General features: G+C 49.0%; 7 protein-coding genes across 7 annotated transcripts; 3 read left to right on the top strand and 4 right to left on the bottom strand.

Annotated features, from left to right (window-relative positions):
- Positions 1-50: 50 nt before the first annotated feature.
- AFUA_5G10690 (putative MFS monosaccharide transporter) lies at positions 51-2,096 on the bottom strand. Its single transcript, XM_748482.2, has 5 exons — positions 1,790-2,096; positions 1,631-1,738; positions 1,031-1,571; positions 592-978; positions 51-521 (listed from the first exon to the last, which is right to left on the bottom strand). The coding sequence occupies exons 1-5, from the start codon at positions 1,884-1,886 to the stop codon at positions 56-58; spliced, it is 1,599 nt and encodes a 532-aa protein (XP_753575.1). The 5' UTR covers positions 1,887-2,096; the 3' UTR covers positions 51-55.
- A 565-nt stretch (positions 2,097-2,661) lies between these two features.
- Positions 2,662-4,606, bottom strand: AFUA_5G10710 (uncharacterized protein; the record flags this gene model as incomplete). The annotated part of the gene is made up of 3 exons (XM_748481.2): positions 2,662-3,226; positions 3,373-4,349; positions 4,447-4,606. The coding sequence occupies 3 exons, from the start codon at positions 4,604-4,606 to the stop codon at positions 3,035-3,037; spliced, it is 1,329 nt and encodes a 442-aa protein (XP_753574.1). The 3' UTR covers positions 2,662-3,034.
- Positions 4,607-8,000: 3,394 nt separating this feature from the next.
- AFUA_5G10730 (uncharacterized protein) lies at positions 8,001-8,949 on the top strand (the record flags this gene model as incomplete). Its single annotated transcript, XM_748480.2, has 3 exons — positions 8,001-8,562; positions 8,647-8,730; positions 8,792-8,949. 3 exons carry the CDS (start codon positions 8,001-8,003, stop codon positions 8,947-8,949), a joined length of 804 nt encoding a protein of 267 aa, XP_753573.2.
- An 883-nt stretch (positions 8,950-9,832) lies between these two features.
- Positions 9,833-10,651, bottom strand: AFUA_5G10740 (proteasome maturation protein; the record flags this gene model as incomplete). Its single annotated transcript, XM_077804834.1, has 3 exons — positions 10,480-10,651; positions 9,960-10,392; positions 9,833-9,900 (listed from the first exon to the last, which is right to left on the bottom strand). The coding sequence occupies exons 1-3, from the start codon at positions 10,480-10,482 to the stop codon at positions 9,833-9,835; spliced, it is 504 nt and encodes a 167-aa protein (XP_077660970.1). The 5' UTR covers positions 10,483-10,651.
- Positions 10,652-10,861: 210 nt separating this feature from the next.
- AFUA_5G10750 (mitochondrial 37S ribosomal protein uS12m) lies at positions 10,862-11,581 on the top strand (the record flags this gene model as incomplete). The annotated part of the gene is made up of 3 exons (XM_748478.1): positions 10,862-11,276; positions 11,346-11,446; positions 11,516-11,581. The coding sequence occupies 3 exons, from the start codon at positions 10,862-10,864 to the stop codon at positions 11,579-11,581; spliced, it is 582 nt and encodes a 193-aa protein (XP_753571.1).
- Positions 11,582-12,172: 591 nt separating this feature from the next.
- Positions 12,173-14,384, bottom strand: mnt1 (glycosyltransferase family 15 protein; the record flags this gene model as incomplete). The annotated part of the gene is made up of 4 exons (XM_748477.2): positions 13,498-14,384; positions 12,635-13,435; positions 12,290-12,578; positions 12,173-12,237 (listed from the first exon to the last, which is right to left on the bottom strand). Exons 1-4 carry the CDS (start codon positions 13,543-13,545, stop codon positions 12,173-12,175), a joined length of 1,203 nt encoding a protein of 400 aa, XP_753570.1. The 5' UTR covers positions 13,546-14,384.
- Positions 14,385-14,531: 147 nt separating this feature from the next.
- AFUA_5G10770 (deadenylation-dependent mRNA-decapping factor PAT1) lies at positions 14,532-18,616 on the top strand. The gene is made up of 3 exons (XM_077804835.1): positions 14,532-14,768; positions 14,860-17,058; positions 17,137-18,616. The coding sequence occupies exons 1-3, from the start codon at positions 14,629-14,631 to the stop codon at positions 17,258-17,260; spliced, it is 2,463 nt and encodes an 820-aa protein (XP_077660971.1). The 5' UTR covers positions 14,532-14,628; the 3' UTR covers positions 17,261-18,616.
- Positions 18,617-18,655: the final 39 nt, after the last annotated feature.

Consider the following 18,655-nt stretch of genomic DNA (forward strand, 5'->3'; position numbering starts at 1 on the left):
AATATATGATTAACCATGTCATTCCAAGAAAACAGCCCCGACCATACCAGCCGGTTTATAGCTGAGTAGGCTGGAAAGACGAGAACTCCGCCGTCGCGGCCGGATCCCTCTCCATAACTCTCTCCTCAGTCTTCTCATTGTCGTCCAGGATTCCATACTCCGCCGCCTTGGCCTCGATCTCCTCGTCCGTAAGCCGCGGCAGCTCCTTCGCGGCACGCACGTAGTTTATTTTCTCCACATAACCCTTGGCGAAAATCAGATCGATTTCTTCGAGACTCCGACCTGAGGTTTCGGGGTAGAAGAACCAGATGACCGGAATAAAAAAGGCGTTCCAGGCCGCGAAGAAGAGGTACGTGCCCCAGCCGATGTGCTCGATCATCACGGGGGTGATCATGACGACGGTGAAGTTGAAGAGCCAGTTGTTGCAGGTTGAGATGGCGTTTGCCTTTGCGCGGGTTCTGAGAGGGGAGAGTTCGGCTGGGTAGAGCCAGGGGAGGGGGAGCCACGTTGCGCCGAAGAAACTTGATGTGGAATTAGTGCAAAGTTGGGAAGTTTCAGGGTGGGGGAAAGGAGCTGGGATTGCTGACGTACCACATGTACAGGAAGAGGCCGAAGACTGCGCCCTTGGCCGTCTGCGCGTCGCCAGGGATCAGGCACGCGAAGACGATGATCATCGCAACGCATTGGCCGAAACTCCCACCAATGAAGAGCTTGCGCCGGCCGATCTTTTCAATGAAGAACCAGGAGAATGTGGCAAAAATCGCGTAGCAGATCATGTTGACGCCGCCGATGAGCAGAGCGAAGTCGTGCGATTGGCCGATTGAGTCTTCCAAGAGGACTGGCAGGTAGTAGATGACTGCATTACAACCAGAGATTTGCTGGAAAACCTGCGAGGACGAGCCAACAATCATCCGACGGAAGTGCTGCGACGGTCCTCCGGTGAAGAGGTCCCTGAAACTGGCTTTTTGGGCACCGGATCTGAGGCGCACGTCAGCTATGAGAATATGATGTGCAAAGTAGGGGAACGTACGCTCGGACCGAGTCTACAATCAACTGCTTCTCCAGCTGTGTATGACGATCGCTTATCTCCGTACCGGCAAGCGCTGCCAGGACCTTCTCGCCGTCCGCGATACGATTCTGCGCAATCAAGTACCGTGGCGAGTCGGGTAGATACAGCATGCCCACGATAATCACGATGCCAAAAATAATCTGGAAGGCGATCGGGAACCGCCAGACCAGGTCCGGTGGCCCGTAGTGTGCGCCAAAGTCGATCCAGTAGGCGATCATGGTTCCAATAGCAATAATGCCTCCCTCAATGCAGATCAGCAGACCTCGATTGCTCGTTTTGGAACATTCGGCTTGATACGTCGGAATGGTCGATGTATTCATTCCATTGCCGACTCCCGTGATGACACGGCCGAAGATGAACTGGAGCAGAGGAAGTGAGCCCGGGAATGATGTGACTTGGATAATCACTCCAACGATCATCACCGATGCACCGCAGATGACCATTTTTCGGCGTCCGAGGATCTCGCCAAAGATCAAGGCAAAGATAGCGCCGAGAAGACAACCTATTAATGGTGAACTGGGTTAGGCTCCGCTGTACATAGCGGCGCAGATCAGTACTAACCGACTTCATAAACAGCCGTCACGGTCGCTTGCATGGTGTTGTCGTCTTTAGTTGCTGTAAAGACATTGTTGAATGCTGGGTCGGAGATGATGCCAGACATCACACCCTCTGCCAGTATCTCTGTTAGCACGGATTAATCAATCAGCCCGAGTTACTTACGATCGTATCCGAACAATAAGAATCCCATGGTCGCAATGGTTGACACAGTCCAGGACAGTTTCCGTCCGGACATACCAGCAAAAGTGGGCGGCGCCATGGTGACGAATCGGTAATCATTCGAGTCGAAGACAGTGAGACTTGAATTCGTGTAAACATTTTTGAGTCCCTGCGCGAGGCAGACCCATAGAAATAGTTACCTGGCATATGGATAAGAACTATGAAGTCAGAGTGGCCATTGTTCACTTAGTTAAAGTGAGTAAGTCCATAGAGTTCGATACTGAGTTTCCCCATTCGGTAGTTGAAAGCAAGGCTAAGGGCTCCCAAGACCTGCATAGACTCTCTTTATCCTTGGTTGTGGGCCAGTCTTCAAAAGAGAAGTAATTGGTCAAGTTCTTCATTCTCCTCCGCTCATTTGCACCCTCGCCTCTGTTGATCTTATCTTTGGCACTTTTGTCTGTCATGAATATCAGCTTGTGAGAACATAAGAGCTGAAGCCGATCATGGATCCCTCACATACTCTACTCGACTGCTTCTGTTCAGCACTCGAATTGAGCCTCAGCAGAATGAGATTTCAGTGTAACTGCTGTTTGGATAATACTGCTCATGATGTATTGATGATGTCCATTCGAGGATGGGAACCTGAATTCTTCAGAGATGGGATAGTGTTTGGTTCGAATGGTGAAACAAGAGAAAGTGATGTAATTAATACCCACCGCACGCTAGCCTTTAGTACCCATAAACATGCAAAGACCTGTCGATGACCCATGATTTCCGAGCTTGGTTGCGCAAACTCAATTCCTCGGTGAGCTTGTCCTGTTCTTGGTATTGGAGATCTTTACGGTCATTATTAATTCCGATATTTCATCATATCGTTCGTTAAACTGACTTACTTGATCAGAGATTCTGAAGGCATACTGGAGGCATATATGAACCATACATGAGGCAGACTTGAGGCAAGAGTGAACTGGTCACCTGCAACACAAGTATACAGGCGAGGAAAAAAAATTGAAATGAGAATGAAATTCGTTTAGTCTCCGAGGTCCAGATTTCAACATGGGGCAGATCGACGCCATTCCAGCAGGAAATGACGGGAAAGTGAGCGCAACTTGTCGCCTTGTCCAGCACTGAACAGGTCTCCCAGAGCCCGCTGCAGATACAAACGATGAGCTTCCGATCTGAGAACCCTGTGAACTGCTGGGGGAGTCAGGTCCCAGCGCGGCGAGTGGAGAAGATCCAAGTCAATCATCAACGATCATAATCAATAGTCGACGCTGGGGCATTCGGGAAAAGCAATGAGTAAACCGGCAAATCCTCTTCGCAATATGTGGGCAACGTTGTGTTTCCTTCACTGGCATAGCACGAGCGAAGCGTCAAGGGGACCAGTCGTTCAAAAGGTTCTCTAGCGGGCCGGCCATTGATGAAAACATGCACGTGAAACTATATTTAAAGAATCAGATTAAAACCAGCTCATACCAGGTTTGTTGACATAAAGAAACAGTTTGTCACCACAGAAATAGAAAGCAGGGCAGTCGTTAAGGTGAAGAAGGATGTGGAAAGTGTAGTTTTGATCAGGGGAGTCTTACCTGAAAGAAATGTGACACCATCACACTCCGAATTTTGGTGTCGTAGTGCATGTATCTGAAATCTGGAGCACCTCTGTGCGATATGCACTTTGGCATATCTAGCTCGAAGTCGAAGCCCATTGTTTCGGAAGGAGGAAAAGCATCGCCGTCTGGAGTGTCGGAGTTTGTAGAAGATAAAGGGACTCTTGTCGATGTTGCTTCAAAGATGTTGAGCTCCTCTTCAGAGACTTCTTCTTGCTGGGGGTGCACATCCGGCCTGTGGCCGCTATTCTCATATATGAGTAGCTTTTTATAAGGAGCCTTACCGGCCTGTGTTCCGTCCCGCATGAAATACCTGACATCCTCAACCAGAAAGACCTGAAGTTTGCGGAACTTGGTGTTGTTGTATCCTTTGTACTTGAATGAGCCGGGAAGGTGATCTTCTAAAGCGATGCCTTTCCTCCGGAGGTGAATGTCCGCATGCAAAACGCGGTCAACATGCAAAGCCCAATTGCCGCCCACGGAGTCTTCGACGTACGCATTGGTAGGACAGCGAACAGCGTCGACCTCAATCGATTTGTACATTCCCCGGAGCATGGAGTGACACGTTACGCTTGCTTTAAGATGATAACGGACTATGGTTCCCTCAATGAATGTGGATTCGGGGAGACCGGAATGCAGTATCATTTCGAAATCATAAGAGTACTTTCCAGGCATGAAGCACTCGGGGTTAAGACCTGGAACGGTTTTTGGGGAACGCAGACGGAGCTTGTCAAAAATTTCTGGAAGCTTGTTGAACTTCTTCTTCGGCCCTTCAACTTCCGTGACAGCTGCAGTGAGTTTCTCAGGCTCTTTCGCTTCGAAAGCAAATTGTGCTTTTGAATCTTTCTTCGAATTAAAAAGTGTCAAAGCACAATTGACAACACTTCCCATTTCGCGAACTCCTGTCCAAGAATTGACGTTAGTCAACATAGCCGCCATGGGGTATAAGGGAGTAGCTAATGCCAGTCCTTACGATTTGGCCATCTGATATACGAAAACCCATCCAGGGTCACCACGACCTGTTTGATTTTCAGCGGCCTTTTGACAATCAACGTGCAGCGGCCCCGAAGCACAACAGGTCTGTTGCCCGTGGCCTCGGGAAGGAAAAGGCAGGCTCAGTCAGTTCCAACACAATAGCCAGCTTCCTCTTCTCGTCCAAGTCGCGAAGGATCTGAGTCACGACAGTAGAGGTGTCATTGTGGAACCAGTACATATCAATTGCTGACTCCATCTTGCTGTCGAAGGGGTGGAAGAACAAAATGAAGCCGCTCGTAATGTGAGCTCTTGAAGTTCCCTCAAGCCAGGAATCCTCGAAGTCTTAAAGTGGTGGTTGTAAGCCTTGAACACTTGATCGACGTCAGTGTTGCTTCCAATCATCCTCCGATTCAGAGTAAACTTCAAAATATCAAACGACAGTCGGCGATTGTAAAACTTACCCTGTACTGCGTAACAGAGAGCTTGATACCATGGAAAGACTACCCGGGAGAGTCTAATTGGGATGATCGATTGGCAGAGCTGTGGGAATATTGCTTTGTAGTACTGAGGAGCGTGTAGAAAGAAAGGAGGAAGGCATGCCTCTACTGAAAAAATGAAACGAGAAAATGAGAAGATTATTTGTGTTCAGGTGATATCGCATCGCTTGTTTTGATAATCGCAAATCATGAGCCAGTGCTGGCATAAACAAGTAAAAACTCTCTTTTGTACCTAGATGAATGATGTCGCTATGAGGTGCATTGTGAAAGAAACCATGTGAACACCCCATTCGCCTATATATTTAGTAGACTATAGCTAATACATCTTACAAAGGATATGAAACTCTACTATGGTACATAATCACATGGAGGTTATACAAGAAATCAGCTGTAGTGATAAGGGCTATCTAGCTCTCCCCAGGTGCGGGAAAGGCCGGCAAGCCTGCCGAATTGTGGGGTATTTAGCGCTAGCCGCTCGGACCACATGGTATTTAGACGAAAAGCTCTTATCTTTATGTCAGCTGAGTAAAGGAGTTTTCTCCATAACTCCTTGTCCTTGTGACCGAAGGGTGGACCTTGATAATAGGACTGCAATCATAGAACTTTGGTGGCAGGCTTTGGCGGACCAAGGCATTCAGAGCTCCTTAATTTATGAGAACTTTTTTTGTACCGTTTCGGTGGTTAGACAGTTAGCTGCAAACTAAGGGGTTCAGAAGAGCAATCTTCGCTTGAGCCTCAAGCATTTCTGCCAGAGCTGTTTTGCTTCAAGTCCTAGACTTCGTAACGATGCAAATATTGTTTGTCCAGGCTGCTGTGATCCTCGCTTCCGCATGATTGCCTGCAATATCTATGAGTGTTATGTTCCTATGTATCAGGACTGTCTCTCTGCAGTAACTAATGGCTTGGTAGTCATCTTGACATACTCATGGTTGCGATGCAGTCAAGGTTATCCCGGGACACCAATTGACCACAACGAAGTATTCAACCCACAAGAGCCTCGAGAGAAGTGCTACTAGGTAAAAATATATACTTGCTCTATGTGAATAGATGCTAAGACCTTCTATGGTGAATGTCACCATTTTTGAAGAAGTGACGGATAGAGCTCTTGAAACTATTGAACAAGCAGATATGAGCGAAATCGACATACAAAGCACCGAAACTACAACTCGTCGCATAATTGCAAGTGATATTTATTTCTCAGATCTTCGACAACCTACATGACATTTTCGTCTAGATTTTATCGAAAGTCTCCAACCGCGTTCTGCATATCTAGAGGCCACGCGAGTAACGGACACTACTGCTTACAAGCAACATACCGGGCCTTGATAGTCCTTACAGTCTCCTGGTTTAATGAGTTATATGCCTTGGTAACGTGGTACATTGACATTCCTGAAATTGGGAGCTAACTTCGGAGAAGCAATAAGCCAGAAATTCGCTTCTTAGCAACAATATAATTGCAGTTAGAGTCCTCTCCCCAAAAAAAACCAACAACTGGGAGACATAGCTTCAAGATGGCCATTCTCAAGGTGCATGATACTTGAAATTTCGAACAGCTCAGAGAACAAACCATAATCGTCTCGACCACACGGACAATAAAAGAAGGGACAGCTAATATCTCATCAAGATCTGTCCTTGCGTATTGCCAATACAACAGGCTATAACCCAGTAGTTTGCTCTCTATAGAGACATTCGAAGCTGGAGAATCACAAGCCATAGTAGGATAGTTCAAGCGACATCCCATTAATTATTGCCATCCATCCCCGGTTACATCCATGTCGCAAAGGGAGCAGGTTTACGCCCCATATATATTGCACTTAATTGTGCACTACAGCTCCTTATGCATGCCTGAGTTTCATGAGCTCCCTCACTCATCAATTACAGTGGCTGATATAGGTGCTGTACTAGGCACAGGAGGCATTGTAGGCATAGTGAGAGAGGGCCTTGGTGCTCTATGCATATCCATGCACGCTTACGCCAGGTCGCAATTGGTATACAGAAGCGAATGATGGAGGCATACGGAGTAGTTCTCAGGCAAAGAGGCTTCGCAGAGTCCTGTAGAGCCTCAGTCGAAAGGTCTACTCAGATGGAAATACTATCCGGTCGTCTCCATCAGAAATCAATTGTGGAGATACCCGTGGGTCGCCCTATCCGAATGACGGCTTTACTCCGACAAAGTTGAGGGGTTCTTATGCAATGCAAGGATTGCGAGGCAAGCCTAGGCAAGTGCAAACACTTCTAAGTTACTCTGCGTATATCTACTCGTTACCTTGCTAGCATGAGTCTCGAGTTCCGGGAGCAGATCACATTAGTTCTCCGCATGCGACCATGATCAGCGGCGAAGACGGGATTCCACCTGCACGCAAAAAGACGAAGTAATTGGTTGTCTGTAACGACAAAACGGAATAATAAAAATAGGCTCGTTGGTTAGAAAAGTTGAAGATTCATTTCGCTCTTCAAACTCCTGTGGCGCACTCTGCATTGTAACTTAGTGATAATTTGTTTGAGATTTGACTGTCGTTACCGACTCTGGGAAACATCCGTCAGCCTCTCTGTTTTAGGGAGTTTCAGAGGCAAATTGCGGCTGCGACCGTGGGCCAGACCAACAATCAAACCATGAGCCAAAGCACCAACTCCTAGTTGAACAAGAGATTTGGCTACCTATCACCCAGTTGTCCTGGTGCTATCAATTCCTCTAACCATCTTTGCGTGCTCTAGTTTGCTTTCCCCTCCTCATCCTTGCCTGACTCGTCACTCCTGTTACTGAGACCACTACCAAGTAGTCCTCCAACTCCTACGACTCCACTTCTGTGATTCCTCCTTTACGTCTCCTCCTTTACGCAAGTGCTCTGTTGCACCACCATAATCTCGTTGCTTTATCTATCTATTGATCTCTGGTTCTTCTATCTCTGTATTTTTCAGTTGCGATTTCTTGAATGTATTCGTCGGTTGCCTCCTTCCCACACCTCGTTTAAAGCGACTCTCTCGCCAGACGTTCCCCCCTTCAAGGACCCTGTCCCAAGTCCGCGGAAGGCACATCCAATCGTTTCTCACTTCTTCTTTTTGACGTTGCTCTTCTCTCACTTCTACTTTAATCCCACGATTCGATTGTGAGCTGCGATTTGAAACGCACTCGAGATGTCTTCTAACGACCCTCACCCTCCGCCATCGGACATTGCATCACCGGGGATCAAGGACGAAGCTGCCTCTGTAACGCTCGGATCCCCTCAAGAACCGCAGCAACAATCGCAAACTCCCGCAGGTTCTTTTTCGGAACCTGTCGAAAATGCCGCTGTTCCTGCTACCCAGAGCGGGGCCGTGAACACCCAGAAATATGATAATGCGGACAGCACCCAAGCCGCTGGTGTCCACGATAGCAGTACACCGATTGTGGCCGCCGAGCAGAGCATCCGTGACACTTTTGCAACAAATGACAAGCCCCAAGATACCACAGGGTTAGAGTCAACTGATACGCCAGTGCCCGAGCCATTACCAGACGCTTCAGACGCCGCCGCGAAGGAAGTGGAGGGTTCCGCCCCGTCGTTGACCATCACACTCCTTTTAACAACAGGTTCTCGTCATCCTTTCGAGATCGATGGGAAATATCTACAAAAGCGGGGTATCAACGTCGAGAGTAACGATCCGTTTGCTATGAGTGTATACACACTGAAGGAACTGATTTGGAAGGAATGGAGACAAGGTAGGAGCGGAGCTGTCGGCATCCACTGCGCAACGCAGATTAAGAAGGCCGGACCGTGTGCTGATGATTTTACGTGTTTGACAGATTGGGAGTCGCAACCGACCTCTCCAAGCTCAATCCGACTGATTTCCTTTGGCAAGTTGCTAGACGACAAGTCCCCTTTATCAGGTAGGCGACGAACTCTACGTGAACATTGCTCTAGACTTTCGGCTGATGTTGTGCGTCTCAGACTGCAAGTTCAACAAAGACGCACCCAACGTGGTACATATGACAGTCAAGCCTCAAGAAATTGTCGACGAAGAAGACGCCAAGGCAGCCAAAGCTCCGTATAGCCGGGAACGCGAGGCCAGTGAACGCAGTCCTGGATGTCGTTGTATCATCCAATGATTGCTTTAAGCCTCCACACCATTAAAGGAGGGTGATGTGCCTTCCACGACAATTGGTGATCCCCATATCTGTGCTTCTTGTTCATATCTGCTTGTCTATCTTTCGATCATTTCCGTCTCTTTTGATACATGGTATCGAATTGTCATATTGGCTGACCATACGCAAGGGCTGGCGTCATGGATAATCGCGATTGTGCTCTAACATCTGGTTTCTGCGGTTTTTTTCCAGTTCCACCTCTCTGTTTCGCATCATATGTACAGGCTTCGATTGCGTCTTGTCTCTCATCATCCGTGTCCCTATATACCCCTTCTTTCCCATCTTGCCGTATATTTCGTCTCTAGTCTCGTTCTTAGCTGACAACAAGGTCATGGCCTTTGGTTTACTCTTGTCCGGTTACCAATTCTCCTTTGTGGTGGCTTTCTCTTGGCATTGCCCAGACTACCCCAAGTACTTCTTTCGCTCAAGTGTCTTCCCAAACCGTTACGGTGGGTGCTGCTGGCAGTTGTCCTCTGACATTGGTATCAATCTGGCGAAATCCAGACTGCCTCATTCTCACAATTCAGAGAGCAATGTATAGTCTGATCATCGCTCAAGGACATAGTTTTCTTTTTTCGTTAGGTCACCCTGAGGGCCAGGTTGGAAATCGAAATGATGTACAGAATTCAGGTGGACATAAATGATCATGAACGTTGTTTTCTGAAGTTTACCAGCAATTTCCCAATCATGTAGGATACAGACCCTTACTGTAGCTTTCCAGGAAAATTTGCCGGACACCACAGAAAAACAAGTCTAGGAATCCTTAAGGTCTTTATTGACACTGTATCAGAAAACGTAACGACTCATGCGAAAATTAAGCAGAAGGCAGAACAAGCTGACACCCCAATCAGAACTCCACCCGGAGTCTTTTCTCCATCTCGTCATGGAAGGAAGGTGGTTCCCGGAACTCGTCTCCTGTATCAAAAGTATCAGCCTCGTCATTCCAGCAGCAGGTATGCAGACATTCAACCAACCTTGGAAAATATCCTCCCAGTCAATCTCCGTATCCCGTCCCCCAAGAACCAGAATGTCCTCGTGCACATTACCACCTTTGTTTCCGCCCAACACAGCAGGCCGGAAAGTACCGTCCCGCACGATCTTGAGCTCCATGCCGCGCCGCACAGGCTCCGCGATCCCGTATGCGCGGCGGAGCGTCTCCATCTTCATGGCATCCTGAGTCTGACGCCAGGCGAGCAGGCGGGCTTCAAGGGGGTGTGTCGATGAGGGGACGGCGGTTTGGTTGCTAGAGGGGGGTCCCACCGGTGCTGGGAGGGTGATTTTGTCGCGGAGGGTGTCGGGGAGACCAGGAGCGGATGGGGCGCCTTTTGATGGACGAGCGGTGGGGTTTCTGGTGGTTGTGTTGGAGGCCTGGGTAGCATAGTTTGCTGGGGGTGCTATGCGGAGAGACTGTGAGTGCGTTAGTGACGGCTGTTCGAGGAATTGCAAGCTTGATTATGTAGTACTGATCATGGCGATTGAAAGAACATGACCTACCATTTCGGCGTCGGTGATGGTGGAATGGTGGATTAAAGGCTGACAAGCTTAAATTCAGAGATTTATAATAATGGAGATTCTTTGTCTATGCAGATGGAAGTTATATGACGAAGGTGATGAAGTCAAGGTGATAGCTGAGTAGGTTGGTATCGTAGGTAGCTCGAGCATTACGATAGTCACTAGGTAGCCTGCGGTGCCAAGGCTTCAACCACATAGCGCGTCCAGCTCCTCCGGGCCCGCAGAGGAACCATCTCGGCAGCCAGCTTATGGGATATTTATCACGTGATATTCTCGAGAAATTATCCCGGACTCTGTATCAACGCCGCGATACCTGAGTCGAAGGGGATGTCCAACTTTTAACCAGACACACACGACCGCCACAATGCCGCCATTCATCTCCTCCCTCGCTCTCCGCACCCTCCGTACCTTAGTCCAGCGTCCTTCTCTCATAGCCATTCCGGCAGTCTCGAGGCCAATTCTCTCCCGGTTTCAACCTGTCCTCCGCACGCCCACCGCCATCACCGCAGCAAGAGCCGCAGGCGCGGGCCCTATCACCCGGCATTTCTCCACTTCCCCTTTCCGCCAGGCAACTTACAATCAAGTCCGTCGTGGATGCCGTGTATCGCAGCGAGCACGCCGCTCGCGATCACCTGCGCTTGTTGGTAGAGCCCAGATGAAGGGTGTCTGCCTGAAGACGGGTATTACGAAGCCCAAGAAGCCCAACTCCGGTGAGAGGAAGACTGCAAGAGTACGGTTGAGCAGTGGGAAGGTAGTGACGGCGTATATTCCTGGTGAAGGTGGGACCCTCCCGAGTGTCAATTGTCATCGTGATAGGCGATTGTGCTAATAGCGGTTGCGGTGTGTAGGTCACAATGTTCAGCAGCACAGTGTGGTTCTCGTCCGTGGAGGTCGAGCCCAGGATTGTCCCGGTGTTAAGTACCATTTGGTGCGGGGAGCGATGGATCTGGTATGTGTCTGCCGCGCGGTGTCTTGAATGTAGCGGTCTTTTGGTCCGTTGCTAATGCTTGGTTTACAGGGTGGCGTTGCGAGTCGGTTGACGAGCAGATCGAAATATGGAACTAAGAAGCCCAAGAAGGATTAGAAGCTCAGAAATCGGTTCTGTAGCAACTGTCCATTGCGCTAGAGGGATACCGATTCACACACTGTACAATTTGTTCCAGAACTAATATTTTAACAATTGGTCTGGTTGCCGTCTTTTTTCGGTGTTTTTGTCGTTGGACAGCTATGTACATTTTATGATGCGGTTTGCTAGATGGGCTGATATCTTCTCCTCTGACATGTTATCAGAAAGCCCATAACACAAATGATTTTCCTTTTGTACCCTCCTATGCTTCATAGAACATATACTAAACCAAACAAGCGCAGTCCATAACCAGAGCAGCGAGTAGGGAGTTTGGCAGTCAAATGTAAGAAAATCTGAATGGCGCAGAACATGAAGAAGGCCAAGTCGAAGGCAACTATCAATCGGTCAAATTGACGCCAGCGTTGCCGATGAGCTTTAAGGGCACCGCCAGGTGGCAGGTACTCATCATTAGGATGATGGTATCAAGTCACAGATAAATTTGAATAGATGATAGGCGGTACGAACGATGCGCACTCGGAAAAGGAAGAGCGACCCGACAATAGAACTCACTATAATGAGGACCAGACAGACTTTACCCAGGACGGCTAGTCAACTCTGTTCTTCAGCCCCCTCTGGCTTCTCCATATCATTGATCTGGAACCACCGGGATGTGCCTGAACATATTGAGATTAATGCAAGTCTCAAGAAGGCGGTAAGTGAACTTACAGGAATATCCCTTCCAATCGAAATTCTCACTAGGATTACAGTGGCATTTCAGGTCCAGCCTCATCTGCTCACTGGTCGGGCAATGTGTGAATGGAATGTGGTAGTAAGCAATCTCGTTGAAAAAATGAATCTCTTCCTTCTTGAGCATGATGCCGGCCGCAATGGAATGAACTGGGGCGTCTCCCCATCGCTCATAGAAGAAGCCGCCGTCGTGGTCAAGAGCATCGAAATAGTCAAGATACTGCTTCGATCTCAACCACTCTAAGCTTCCAATCTCAAAGTTGGACCACTGGGTAAGATGATCAGTCAGCAGCAGCAGCCGGACTTCTAATGAGGGAAACTCACAAAGTGACATTTGTTGTATGTCTTTCCTCCATCATCACTCAAGAAACCCATCGCATTTCCTTCTGCAATATGCTCTGGGTGATTGCCCATGAACTTCTTGACGCTATCCCATAGACTGGGGATGGTGTCGTAATATTCATACAAACTAAGGACGAAACTGTACTTCTTGTTCTGTTCCTTCATAAGCTTGAATGGGTCGAAGCTGATGTCGCAATAAAGCTCAATGCTGGGTTCCACGCGCCAGTAGTACTCGTAGTTCAGCATCAGTGGATGGCGGAAGAAGAAACCGGACTCGTAGCGGCACATGTGGCGGTAGCTCTCGGAGTCACCATAGATGATCTTCTTCTGTCCCATTTCCTCTCGGACTTTCTTGGCTTTTTCTTGATCAATCCAATCGGGGTACGACCAGTGTTCCTTTGGAATTTCACCATAGAATGTTTTTCCAGACACCAGGGATGTGGTGACCTTCTTAAAAGTGTCGTCAAATGGCTTGTCGTTGAGAAAGACCCAATCATAATGGTAATTACGGTTGAAGCGATCCTCGACCTGCCGGATCGATTTCGCAATATCCCAGACATCGGAATTGCGAGCCAGCGTGACGAATGTCGCATTCACTCGGCCAACTGGCGCAGTATTCGCGCTTCCCGGTGTCTCCTTCACCGGCGGTTTTGGTGGCGCGTCATTGTGCGCTTTATCAGATTGTGAGATGGTATCTTTGTAATTCGCGGGACTCAACTTCGATCCGATATTTTCGGGGATGGGAATCGAACTGCGAGAGATTAAGAAAAATACTGCCAACCCCTGATACTGGGTCAGTGGCACTGGGAGAGGGCACAGGGGGGAAAATTCCAAGGACGACGAACCACCGCAGCAAAGAGCAAGTAGCGCATATATTTCGGTCCCGAAGACATGATGGATCTCTCACTCTGCTAGAGGGCAGCAGGCTCCTGGTGAGCAAAATGTTGACAATCAAAGGATGATGTTGCCTCCGGACGCTCGTATAACGGATGGGCGAAGGTGACCTTGATCAACAAGAACGAAACGAGTGACGAGAAAAGAACAGAAAAGGCACGGCCAGAGATACTAAAGAAATTGCGATCAGGCCTAGAGAAGTTGATAAACTGGTCTTTGTGACGTCAAAACCGACAGATTTGGTGCGATGCCAAGGAGGATTAAAGGATTAAGGATCAAAAGGGGATGTGGAACAATGACATCCACGTTGACTTGGCCTTGAGAGACCGGGCCAAGCCAGTCTCAAGTCAGAAATTGTCGTGATTGATTAATCAGTGTGAAATGGGCTATAGAAAATGTTATGCCTGAAGCGACGCCAGTGGAAGCTATTTAGAAGGTATCCACGAATGCCAGGCCACGCAACATAATTTAATGCAACTGTTCTCAGCCACCCAATTAGGCCATGCGCAATTTCGTGAAGAATTTCGTGAAGGACCAATTTTGCCAACAGGACGGGAAAGAACCGAGTTCATACCAGAGTTGTTACACGATTAAGATTAGCTTCAACAAGATGGACGAGGCATCTAGACATGTCTTTTTATCCATTCTTTATGGGGTTGACAGACGTTAGTATGCGACGATCCGTTCTGCTTTGGAGATCAGATTGGGGCTGGAGTCGACCAAGTTGTATCATCTTAGACATCATTGAAAGCTGGTGCATTTCAGTTTCAGAATAAACACTGTTTGTATTTGGAAGGTCTACTAATACGTTGCACTTGTACACGCTGATTACTTGACCTTGTGTCTCAATACCCTTTCGTTTGCATGAAGGAATCTCTCCGCATTGTATGAAATGTGTCCTGTGGCGGTGTGCTGTGACGACTGTCTGCCTCAGGCAGTAATTCCACTAACCACTAACCCAATTCGACTAGCGGGTGATATCAGACGGGCACCAAACTTAACTTCATCCCACTACGAGAATGCCGTGGTAGATCTTGCCATCCCCTCTGTCTACCCTGTCCCCGTCCAATCTCCAGCCGAAGATGTCGTTCTTCGGCTTTGATACTACCCTACCGAGGGACCGACCTCCTGCAGGGGAAAAAAGGGGGTTTTTCGAAGCTCCTGATCCCTTTGCCGAAGTTGCCCGTGCTGGGGCAGGACGCTTAGACGACGATGATGATGCGTGAGTCGCTTTCGTCTTCTTTGGACTTTGAGTCGCCGCCATATGAGTGAAAATATAATGCTAACTAGAGGTTGCCTATCGGTGTTTACAGCATCGATTTTGAGGACACTTACGATGGTCTAGGGGATCAGCTGGACGACGATCAAGATGCCTTTAACGAGGACACGTTCGGCGACGTTGGCACAGGCTCAGTCGGCAAGGACTTCGACTTTTTCGGGCAGACAGCAAAGGTTGCGGATGCTATCGGGGAGGAGCAAGTTCGTTTCAATTTACAACACTCGGGTGCTCCTAGTGGGAGCTCGGCGAAAGAGATCGCTGCTCAGCCTCCAGCAACCAGCGTCTCATCAGACAAACCCAAACGTACTGGATATGAGAAATACCAGGACCCGGGGTATATCCCTGACCTGCAAGCCAAATCCAGCGTCTGGGGCTTGCAAAAGAAGCCAGAGCCTGCTCATGAGCCTGTTCACGAGCCTGCATCGCAAACCAAGAAAATGTTAAGCTTGGAGGAGGTCGAAGCTCAGTTACGTAGTCGCGGTATTGCGTCGGTCCAGCCCCCGGTCTCAATGCCGATGCCGATGCCCGATCTTTCGCATCTTCAACGGACCCAACAGCTGCCAAACGGTCCCGAAGCCTTTTCACAGCTGCCGCCCGAGTTTCTCCAGGCCCAGTTCCCCAAAGATGTACCGCCAGCACATCTTCTGCACCATCCCTCCATGGTGCCAGAGCCATATTCTCTACCACCCAGTGCGCCAAATGTGCCATTGCATCTCCTGCATAATGCCAATGTCCTTCCCCAACATATGGCACCTCCGCAGCGTCAGGCGATCCCCCCACGAGTGCAGCAGCCTCCACCACAGCATCCGCCACCGCAGGCTATAAAGGGAGCAAATACCGGCCTGCCTTTGATCACCAACCCTCAGCAGCTGATGCAGTTGACAGAGGAACAACGCATGGCATATTTAATGGAGGATGCGAAGCGGGCAAAGCGCAATCACAAGATATTCCTCTTGTCAAAGGGTAATGGGCTGATGACTCCCCAAGACAAGAACTTCATCACGCGGATTCAATTGCAACAGCTGGTGGCGGCCGCAGGTAATGTTGCGGATACGGACTTGGAGGCTGTCTTAGCGGAGGACTTTTACTACCAGGTTTACAGCCAGATTCGTGGTGCGCCTCGGCAGCATCCGCATCAGCCTCTTGGCCACTTTGCGCAGACCTACCTGCTTCAGACTGGTAACCGCCTTGGTGGCCATGGTCGAAGGAATCTCCAGAGTGCCGACAACCATATGCAAAGGATGCAGCAGCAGGTTCAGCGTGCAGTTGAAGCGGCGAAAGCGAAACCGAAGAACAAGCAGTTGATCATCGAGGGCAGTCTGGGCAAGATCTCTTTCAGCAATGCCAAAGCGCCGAAGCCAATACTCAACATCAAGCGCCCCGAGACCTCAGACGGAGCCAAGGCCGCCAAGAAGCAACCAACGGACCTGAGCCCCAGCGATCGGAAGTCTATACTGATGAATATTGAAAATGTGTACAGTACCTTGATGGAGATGGAAGATATGGAGCGTACCATGCCTCCTCTGCCTGACGAGAATGACGCTGAAGCCATCCAGAAGCACTTGGAATGGCGCCAGAAGATCCGTTCCTTGAACCAAAAGTTGTGGCAAGAACTGAAGGTTATGGAGCCTATTGTTCCTAACACTGACACTCCACATCCATTTATTGCTTTCCTGTCTTATCCCAAGGGCAAGAAGGCTATTCCACGCATTTTCCGTCACATTGACCAAGAACAGCGAGTCACAATCCTTACAATGATCGTTGTCCACTTGGACACCTTGGATGTGGTTCGAAGCGCACAGCCTATTCCAGGCGAGAACCAGCCTTCGCTCGCGGTTAGAGAAGCCATTGACCTGTTCTCTCAGGCCGTTATGCCCAGCCTCCTGGGATATGTGAACGAGGCGCCGTTCAACATCATTATTGGTCTTCTGGGTCTTGTGATTGCGCAGACTCACGTGCAGCTAGTGGCCAGGACTCGCATTGGTTTGGGAATATTGACTATGTTGCTCAGCCGTGCAGAAATTGTAAAGGAGGCTGGGCAGGCCGCGGAACGTGACTGGCAACAATGGGTTGAGAAATTCAACGTCCTGTTCGACACACTCGAGCCAATCTTTGGCGATATTTTCCCCGCCTCGATTAACGCTGGCGACGATATGTATGTATGGCAGTTTTTGGCAGCGGTTGGCATCGGAGCGAGCCCTGAGCAGCAGCAACGCTTGGTCATCGCAGTGAAGTGAGTTTTATCTCTCAACGCCTTGTTGTTTGCCATAAGGTTTGTACGACCTGCCAGACGGATGCTAACATGTTGTAGGGATCGTGTGATGGAAACAGTGACATACAGCAAGACGCTCCCCGCCGATATGGCCAGCCAACGATTAGGAAACGTCAACCTATTTATGCGTGCCATTGGACTTGATGTCGAACTTCTCGGCTAAATCGATACTATATAATGAACGATTTTTCTGCTTTGCCATAGTGGTGCGTGCTACAGAGCGGGAGAAGACTCCACTCCACGCACAGCGCGTCCTGTCTGATTGGCATTCATGTTAATTCCAAATGATGACATTGCCTAGTGCATGTTATGGACTTCATTCATGACATTGCAGATGCTGTGTCATAGAGCCTGTCACCCAAAGCGCAGGAGTAGATGACAGCCGAGCAGGGACACGAGTTTCTTGGCTCTACATAGCCCTTACGATTCTACAATTCTCCTACTTTTGCTTCAAGTGGGTGTCCAAAACGCACATTTCTGAAGGGACTTTCCGCGCTCATGTATCTTTTGCGGCTCTGGAAAAAGGGATTTACAACTCAATGTACTCTTATTGATGCTCATTTCTCTACGGAGTGCCGCATATCTTGCGCCTCCTGGTGCCATATCTTGCCTTCGGCGCTACACAACTTTTAGTACATCAACACCAGATACTGACCTTATTAGATACAATTTCGTAAAAGGGTGACATTGATGACGGAATACTGCGCTGAACTCCATGCGTTTGCCAGACACGTGTAACATGCATCGTTGTACTATTTAAGGATCTTCAGACTGAAATTTTTGTCGTCAGGAACATGGCCATCTTAGTGGACAGCAGACCAGGGGGATTTTGCGCATGCATCATTCTTTTAAATGGGTCTGGAGATTAGACCCTTTGATCGTCTGCTTAGAATGGTCGAAGGTGCGAAATTGGCCCACCTTCAAGCGGAACTGGACCCGCGTCCAATGCAGTTCCGAAGTTCATTGTCCAACAGACAACAGCTGGCAAGCTACGAACAGTGACACCGGTTGCCTGGTAGGTAGATCTCAATATCTAAGCCGGTTGTCACAACGGATTTCTCTCGGATTGCCCGCGAACTCAGCGACGACTGCAAGCAACATGCCGAATTGCTTGGCTGCTCCCACCGAAATACCCTTCTTGCAAGCGTGCAAGCCAAGACGGTTCCAGATACTCTGTTTCTAAGTGTCCACTTTGCACATACCATCCCGAAGATGGGTGTTAATGAGCCGAATGGATGCCTAGATGCTTGGCCGAATGCAAGCCGTTGACCAACTTCGGTTGAAAGTGGTCAATTGGTGACTGTTGCATATGGTTACTGAGAAAGAGGCATTCGCATCCTGCCCGGTTGGCGGAGTACGTATACATCACACCAGTGGAGTTAATTACAGGGCCGATCGTGCCATCGTGGCGTTGCGTTCCTCTCTAGCTGGGTTTGACTGTGCCGCCAGACTATGTTGATCAACTATCGAATGAAAATCATTCGATGATTCTTATGCGCAACATGGCATACAGACTCAGGCGCTGTCATGTCAGACCCAGAGAATAGTCTAACGGATG

This window comes from Aspergillus fumigatus, chromosome 5 (genome assembly GCF_000002655.1).
Source record: "Aspergillus fumigatus Af293 chromosome 5, whole genome shotgun sequence".
NCBI classification, from domain to species: domain Eukaryota; kingdom Fungi; phylum Ascomycota; class Eurotiomycetes; order Eurotiales; family Aspergillaceae; genus Aspergillus; species Aspergillus fumigatus.

What these genes read in the sequence shown, in the direction of transcription:
- AFUA_5G10770 (XM_077804835.1), top strand. Translation starts at nt 14,629, where the DNA reads ATGTCGTTCTTCGGCTTTGATACTACCCTACCGAGGGACCGACCTCCT. An exon ending in TTAGACGACGATGATGATGC is followed by an intron (nt 14,769 to 14,859) that starts GTGAGTCGCTTT and finishes CGGTGTTTACAG; the next exon opens with CATCGATTTTGAGGACACTT. An exon ending in CGCTTGGTCATCGCAGTGAA is followed by an intron (nt 17,059 to 17,136) that starts GTGAGTTTTATC and finishes AACATGTTGTAG; the next exon opens with GGATCGTGTGATGGAAACAG.
- AFUA_5G10690 (XM_748482.2), bottom strand. Translation starts at nt 1,886, where the DNA reads ATGGCGCCGCCCACTTTTGCTGGTATGTCCGGACGGAAACTGTCCTGG. An exon ending in GACGGCTGTTTATGAAGTCG is followed by an intron (nt 1,572 to 1,630) that starts GTTAGTACTGAT and finishes CACCATTAATAG; the next exon opens with GTTGTCTTCTCGGCGCTATC. An exon ending in ATTGTAGACTCGGTCCGAGC is followed by an intron (nt 979 to 1,030) that starts GTACGTTCCCCT and finishes CGTGCGCCTCAG; the next exon opens with ATCCGGTGCCCAAAAAGCCA.